This window comes from Adelges cooleyi, unplaced genomic scaffold (assembly GCF_023614345.1).
Source record: "Adelges cooleyi isolate 19-005CV unplaced genomic scaffold, UGA_ACOO_1.1 ACOO_flye_CR_arks_rails_tigmint_CR_PRNA_785, whole genome shotgun sequence".
Lineage (NCBI taxonomy): Eukaryota > Metazoa > Arthropoda > Insecta > Hemiptera > Adelgidae > Adelges > Adelges cooleyi.
In genome coordinates, this window is record NW_026096497.1 from 112735 (window position 1) to 121606 (window position 8872).

Genomic DNA, 8872 nt, shown 5'->3' on the forward strand with positions numbered 1-8872 from the left:
TTTTCATATATGTAAAAACTTGTATGTTTAATAATTTTCTGTAAGACTCGTGAATTTACTATCGGATTACATCGAAAAAGTTCTATAACTTTTTCAAGCCCCGGTTAAATGTGTTTGAGGTATATGATTAAAGATGTATTTGTGAATTTTGAAAATTTGTAATTTTGTTAAATCAATAAACGACGAAAATAATAAATTAGTTAGTTTATTACGCGATAAAAATAACGCAAACACTTTTAATCCAGATCAAATTTTGAAAAAAAAAATGAGCGGTGAAATTACAGCTTACAGCCGTATTAAGCACTGGCCTTTGTGGACGAGCTAGCGTTAATCTGCGTGCGCAAATCGGTGACCGCGTCCAAGCGTGTCTTGCGCGCAAAGTCCGAAACGCTCTTCATGGATCCGGAAAAGGCTTTGAGTACGCTGTTGAGTCCTCCGCTGGCCGTTCTCACGATCGGAACGGTGGCTATGTATGAGTCCACGGCGTCGACGGCGCCGGACACGGCGCCGGTCACGTCGGACGCAACTCCGCTCACCCCGTTGACCGTGGACACGCCCAGGCCGGTCACGGCCAGACCACCCCTGCCGACTGCTCTCAGCACTTCCTCCACGCCCGTCGAAGCTTCCGTCGCGAAAGTCGATAGCACCGAAGTCAATTCATCCACAACGCCTCCGGCCGCACCCGAAGCGGACGCCTCCGCCGCCGCTGCCACCGCCACTTCATCGTCTCTGACGGCCAGTTCCGATGGTCTGCTCCGGACCAACTGCGTGACATACACACCATACATATACGAATGAATAAATATAACCAACATGAAAAGTAAATTCCCCCCCCCCCCCAAAAAAAAAAAAAAAAGTTTAGTAGATGCGTGGGGTATCATTGAATCGGACATTTCAAAAACGACAAAGTTTCGTTTGCTTTTGAAAGAATCTGGTTCGATTTCCCTCTAATATTGCCAACACTCAAAACTGCACCTGATTCTTAGATAATTGCCTTCTGATTTTTTATGCAGTACATAGCAATTAATATTACAATGAATAAAAATAAAAAAAGTATAGTAAATAATATAAATCATTATAAGTGAAACTAATAAAAATCACTTCCAATGCGTACCTGAAGACGATAGACGTACAAAAAGCAATGACACAAGCTTTATTACAATAGCTATAATGTCTTAAAATTATATTTTGAATATTAGGGCGGATACGATTAAGGTTTATCGTCTGTTTGTCATTCTACAATAGTTTGTTTCCGTTGATCCCATATAACGTATTTCATCATATTAACAAAATATTTTTCAAGAGACCTGTTGATTAGAATTTAAAAAAGGTGCTAATGCTTTATCTAAGTTTTTACAAAAAAATGAAGAAACAAAAAAAGATAAAAGCTTTTTTTCATAGCACTCACAGTTAGATCGAAACGAATTTAAAAGAAAAATACATATTTTTACCCACAGGTTATGTAAGATATACTCTCAATGCAAGAAAACATCCAACTCCACTTCATGCTCAATTACTATCACATGCTTACTTCAATGATTACAAAAAAACCCTTATTTACAATTCCATTAGGCCTGGGAAGACCACAGGGGATCTTGAGTGTAAGGATTTAAGATGACTCTTGTATGATCCCACTGGAGTTATGCATTACAAATTAACATTTGATGATCCTTGGGCCGAGTTACCCCAACGATCACTAAGGAACAAGGATGTCCTTGCTAAAGAAGTATTACAGCCATTGTACACTCGCCCACTAAAACTCACTAGAAGTAAATGGGACGATTTACAGAAGTTAAAAAAAGTTTACCAGTGGATGTTCACTCTTTTTATGACCAACTGCCATGTGAATCAGTTTTCAAAGAAAGAAAACAAAAAGCATACGTAGAGCAATATCTACGTTAGGAAAAACTGTATATAAATTATTACCGCGTAAGAGTATTGATAACTCGTTAACTCCATCAATATTTTTATTTATACTTTGAAGATATGCTCGAAAATGAACACATTCACAAGCAAATGATTTTTCTAAATCAACGTTATAAAATTCTTGAAGCTTATTAGTGTCAACTTCATTTAAAATAATGTTTGGTTTAAAAAAATAATCTATTTTTGGGGCTTTTTGCACTAAGTTATTTAGTTTAATTTTTTTTTCTTCTGCGATTTTTTTATACTTATAGCCACTCAAACGTGATCGACCGTGCGGACCGTCACTCATTTTACTAGTTTTATTTAAAAAGTCACAAATCAAAATAAAAAAAAATCAAATATTAGCACTATCACTATAGTGTTTACTGGGAAATACGGCACTGATTATACCTAACCAAACATTGTGATAAATAAGTCATTATAATAAGTATATTGCATTATATTCTAAGTTTGAAATAGCATTAAAAGTCAAGATTATCTATAATGTTAAAGTAATTCAATTATTTGAAAATGTTAAATTATGAAAATAGAGGTAAGTTTTAGATACCAAGTAATTTCAATGTGTAATTATGTAATGACAGTAGATCTATTTAAAATCAAATTAAGCAAAACACTATAAAATTTGTTACTTAATATAAAATATGTTTTTTATTTATTTATATTTTTTAAATAATTAAAAATATTATTAGTGAAGAGTATTCAGGTGTAGTGTTAAAGTACTAACAATAACAAGTATCTCACAGAAACTTTGGTAAATACCACGTATCTTAACTAATTTTTTTACACTAACTAAATTTGAAGAATTTTATATAAAATAATGTTAAACAACCATAACTTAAATTTAAATTAAAAAAAAAAATGAGTTACATAATGTTTGTTGATATTTATTCAGTTTTTTCATTCTTCTGAAAAATAGGTTAAATGTAAATACGTGGTATTGTCAAAGTGTAGCGATTTATAAACAAATATCAAACAAAAAAATGTTTATGACATAATTTCTTATTAAAAAACTCTCTTTTACATTTTTAATTAAACCTATAGTTTTCCGAAAAAATAATTTGAATTTCGAAAGATTAAACAAATTACAATAATCGTTTATAACTTTTTTAAATATTGGCAATATTTAATATAACTTTGGCGAAAGCACAAAACTTTGAACTTTCCGGAGCTTATAAAAAACCTCCCATTCGACCTAAGGGGACTTAAGGTATACTTATGTTCATATATCAATAAGTCTTTTGAAAATAGCACAAATTCAAACCACTTCTTCTATTGTAAAAAAAAAAAAAAATTCAACTCTACAATTATTTTGTTTAACAGGAGAAACTATAAATATGTAAATTAAAAAAAAAACCAAACAAAGACATACTTGAAACGGACAAGCGACGATCAGAGCAATAACGAGCGCGTTGCAGTAGGTTTGACTTGCGGACGACATTTTCTTTATGTAGAATTAAATACAAGTTATTTTAAGTTTAACTCGAAAGTTTCACTTAAACGATTAATTTTTAAATAATCGTTTTGAACATAAATCGTTTATATAATACAACGTGACCCGCTACTCTGTGTTTATGCCGACACAATTAAAACATTTTTATTACATATTATGTACACACTTATCAGTATGTAACCCGATAATTATTAGTATTTTTTATTTTGTACATATTTACATTTATATCATTTTTGTCAACATTGAAACGTTAATATAAAAAAATACTGTTAACACACTTTTACTACACGGCGATCAAAGTCCAAACTCTTAAACGGGGTCGTTTACTGCTGCTGTTTAAATAAAACGATGTTGACTAAAAAAAAATAAGGTCAGAGTACGTCATTTGATTAAAATTAAGAAAGGTGGATCGAGTGGAAGGTAGACGACCCAATTTACTTTTTTTTTGCCAAAGTATGTGTCATGAAAAAAAACGCGTAGGGCCAACATATTAATAATTTTTTTTTTAACTCGTTAAAATTAAATATTAGCGAAATGGTTTTTAACAGTTAAAAGTCAATAAGAAACTATTGTACGCGAATCAGTCGAGTTTACAAATAAATATTAACTCAATGTGTATATTTCAAGAATTTTAGGGTATTGAGTTCATAGCCTTTTTGGAAAAAATACTTTTTGTAAATTGAATAGCCTTTTTCCAAAACTTATTATGTACCAACGAAATAATATTAATAATAAGAATTTTTTAATATATATGGCGCATTAAATTTGATCTTAAAATAATTAGTGTCTAAATATTTTTTTTTTCTGCCTAAATACATTTTAAATTTATAATATTTTTATAAGTCGAAGCATTTATAAATATAATCAAATGACATAATATGGCATATGTATTACATCTATCCAAAATCAAATAATTAGTTATTTTTCAATTTTAAGGGTCTTATAGGGTCATGCCAACTACGACTTTATTTTCAGATTCGAATATTGAAAAACTTGATAAAAATCAAACACGTCAAATCAGCTAAAACAAAATGATGTAAGAACATTTCTGCCAAGCATTGGACAATTCTTTGGGAAATGTGGTTTTTATTACCGCGGATTTAAGGAACGAAAGCAATTTTTTAAAACATTAAGTGAAGAATCTAAATGATAAAATTAGAAATTTATCTACAATTTTTTAAATAAACAAATTTTTTGCTAACTCGGTTGACGCGTCTGGAAAAGCTCACGATAGACTAGCCAGGTTTATTATTTACAATATTAAGAGGAGGCTTACTAATGAATGAATTAATTAATGAATTTTATTTTTATATCAACAACAAAATTTCGGCGCGCTGCTGATCGACTCTTACGTAGGTGCTATTATGAGATACAATAATGACTGTTGAAGCATTTTTCCCGATCTCATCCCGAAAGAGTATGCAAGACCTGGAGGTGCGCGAAGTGCGGGCGAGATCATAATAGCTTATAACATTTGCCTCGTATTGATAATAATAATAATAGGACGGAATCGCATATAGATAGTAACACGACAATAGAAGAAAATGATAAACCAGCGGTATCTGTAAACGCACACATTTATCAGGGTAATAACAATAACACTTCCGTGTTATTAGCGACTGCCGTAGTTCAGCGCCGGCGGAATGGCAGGGCAGAAGGGGCAGCTGCCCAGGGCGCTTAACAAGTGTCGTCTGTCATATGAATTTTTTTTGGTATTTTAATCTTTAACTTCAACATTATTTTTAGTAGGTCGGTACTCGGTACCTATTATAATATATTGTTATCGCTTTGGTGATAAAATATGATATCAATACTATAGTCCAAGAATAAAAATTCAAAATTTACTCCGTGCTAGAAAAAATTCCCATAGTTTTGATATTTGGCAAGACTCCAAGAAAAATATTTATGTTCACCTACAAGCAATTTATACACAAACAAATCATTTAAATATTGAAACATATTCTAAAAGCTCTTTTTGAATTTAAATAATAATTAGAAACATTGCAAAACCTTTTTATTTTATTAACGGAAAAATGAAAAGGGGTTTCCTGGCACTTCAATGCAAAAAATATGCATTTATGAATTATTATAAAGGAATAGTATATTGACTATTTGTAAGAGCCTAACTATTAACTAGGCAAAATATACGCACGACTCCAAATGCAAAAACTAAAAGCGGTATTTAATTTTCGCCTTACATTTTAAACGTTTGAAGAAATCGTTATTTGTTTACCCGAAATAATATATCTTAGGTTTCAATAATTGTTAAAAAAGAAACAAAAACATTCAAAACTTACCAATACTATATTCCAGCTATTAACAATTGATACACCGTACACGTGTCGAATGCCAGTGGTGAAATGAAAAACAAATATCGACGATAACAATTATTTAGAAATAATGTGTCAAGTGACGGTAAAATCAACTACCTACAATAAATTGCATGTGGGCACATACAAGATAAGGAGTAATAATTTTTGTACTATAAATAAACAATAACGCAGGCAAACCAAAATTTTTCTGTTGATTATTTCTTAGTAGTTCAGGAATTATAGCATTGTTACCTGGAAAAAATTCCCATAGTTTTGAAATTTGGCACAACTGTTCACCTTAGGGTACTTATTAACATACTAAAACTCCTGACCGCTCAAGCGTACGCTCGCTCTGCTCAATATGAGAAAAATCAGTTTTTCGCTATTTTCTCAAAAAGTTTCAGCTTGACAAAAAATGTACACCTATACATTTTTGTTAAATGTTTAGTTTGCTATAAAAAAAGATTCTTTGGAAATTTCTTCCAAAACCAATATTTTCTTCAATAATTAGCAAAATGCAAAGGGTAGTTTACATTTTTGGCAATAAACTGACTATTACTGTTTTGTATTGTACTGGTTATAGGCATAATAAATAAAAATTGTTCGTAGTTTATTTGTATTCTGAATATTGGTATACGCATGCCTCTGACACCGGTTAAAAATAAAAATGTACATGGTATATACAGTAACCACAGAAAAACGCGTCGGCCTTCTCATTAGAGAGTCATATAAATGTTATACCTATACATTATTCTATTAGTTGTGTATATTTTTTGTTTACATTGGAAGAGACCATTTTGCTTCTATTCTTTGTGGTATATAATAAAAGATATCGGTGTTATCTATGTAATATATATAAGTATATATAATATATATATATATATATATATATATATATATATATACAAGTCAAATCTTTTACATCGTGTCCCTTGGCAACCAAATCAAACATTTATGTCTGTTTGTAATTCTTATATATCTTTTGTAAAGAAATATTATGGCTCAAATGTAGTAGTTGTTTTTGATGGATACAATGAAAGTTCTAAAAACACAAAAAACTACGAGAGGAGAAGACGTACTCAAAATAGCAGATCAGTCGACATTATATTTAATGATAAAACGAATGTCACAATTAGGCAACAACCATTTTTGTCAAACGAAAATAACAAACGCCTTTTAATAAATTTACTGACAAACAAGTTTAAAGATGAGAACTATCAGGTGGAAAATGCCCTTGACGTCGCAGATACTTTAATAGTAAACACAGAACTACAATTATCAGCTACTAATCAGTTGCAATAGTTGGTGATGACGTTGATTTATTAATATTACTTACTGTTCTAACTCCTCAAAAAAAATATAAATTTTATTAAACCATCTAAAGGTAAAACCGTATCAAAAAGAATTTATTCGGCTAATTGTAAATTAGATGATGTCATAAAAAAGAATTTGTTATTTTTACACGCCTTTAGTGGTTGTGACACAGTATCAAGTTTTTTTCAATTTGGAAAATTAAAGCATATTAAACTATTACATAAAAGAGAAGATAGTAGCAGCATAATATCAGTGTTTTATGATGAAAATGCTACGTCTGATTATATTGCCAAATCAGGACAGATTTATATTTTAGCGTTATATGGAGCGCCAGAAAAAGAAATTTCTTTAAATGAATACAGATATAAATGTTTTACTAGAAGTACGACAAAAAATAAATCAAATATGTCAGGACTGCCACCAACTGAAAATGCAGCTAGTTATCATTCGTATCGCGCATACCACCAAATACAACATTGGATTGGCGTTGAAAAAAATGCAGAAGACTGGGGATGGACCATTACGAAAATGGTTTACTGCCGATTTCTATTAAGGAAAAACCAGCGCCTGATTGTCTTTTAAAAATGATTTCATGCAGTTGTACGAAAGGCTGTGGCCAAGCTTGTGGATGCAGAAAACATGGTAAGAAATATGTTTTTAAATTGAAATGTCTAAAAACCGATGTAACGTAGCTACTCTGCTAGCTGGCTAGACTAGACTAGTTATCTTCTTCTTCTTTTTTATTACACCTTACAATCCCAACTACATGGTGGTCGGTTACCTAGTCCTACAACTCCATTAAGCTCGATATTCTACATCTTGCTAAATTACCCCAGCTATTCTCATATCACTCTCTATCCATAATTTCTTCGGTCTTTCTCTCTACATTTATTTTCATTACACCTCTCCCTGCTTCTTCCTCGTCTCTTCTAATAATATAATCTAAAAAACCGATAATAATTTTATTAAACGATTTGTGGGTTTAAAGTGTTCGATAGCGTGTGCGCGTAGTGGACAATCGTGCCTTAATGCTTACTTAGAAGACTCAGACGATGATGATATCGATGACGTTACTTCAAAAGAACAAATTGACGTTGATTCCATTCCAACAAAACGACAACGGCTATAATCGATTTTGTCTTTTATTTTAATATCTATATATATATTCGTATATAGGATTTCTAAATAAATAATTATAATATAAAATTGATTTTATCTTTAGTAGTCATGTCTAAATATATAGAATAACGCAAACGGCGAAATTATAATAATATTCGGTTTATTGCCAAAAATGTAAACTACCCTTTGCATTTTGCTAATTATTGAAGAAAATATTGGTTTTGGAAGGAATTTCCAAAGAAAATAAAAAGGTTTTGCAATGTTTCTAATTATTATTGAAATTCAAAAAGAGCTTTTAGAATATATTTCAATATTTAAATGATTTGTTTGTGTATAAATTACTTGTAGGTGAACATAAATATTTTTCTTGGAGCCAAATATCAAAACTATGGGAATTTTTTCTAGCACGGAGTAAATTTTGAATTTTTATTAGAAGATAGGGTCTAGATTTCATGTAGAAGGATTAGGGAGTAATGGTGTCAGACAGTGGGTGAAAATGATAAATGAGGAGAAGTGAGTTAACGAAATTGAAGTTTTACAGATTCCTCTGGTATGCTCGATTTCTCAGTCCGAACATAGTACAAAACGCCTTGATCTTGAAGAATGGCTTCAACCCGAAACCGCCAACTGGAGAAATCCTTGCTACTAACTGGTGTAACACCATACCGGTTACCATCATCCTTTGACTTATACATGACACTTGTCTTTCCATCCAAAAATTAATAAAACTCAGCCAAGTAACACTAGCGTT

The 8872-nt window shown here is 31.3% G+C and overlaps 1 protein-coding gene across 1 annotated transcript; it reads right to left on the reverse strand.

The window, feature by feature from the left end:
• Positions 1–213: 213 nt before the first annotated feature.
• Positions 214–3405, reverse strand: LOC126845449 (uncharacterized). Its single transcript, XM_050584101.1, has 2 exons — positions 3296–3405; positions 214–764 (listed from the first exon to the last, which is right to left on the reverse strand). Exons 1-2 carry the CDS (start codon positions 3362–3364, stop codon positions 297–299), a joined length of 537 nt encoding a protein of 178 aa, XP_050440058.1. The 5' UTR covers positions 3365–3405; the 3' UTR covers positions 214–296.
• Between the last annotated feature and the right edge of the window lie 5467 nt (positions 3406–8872).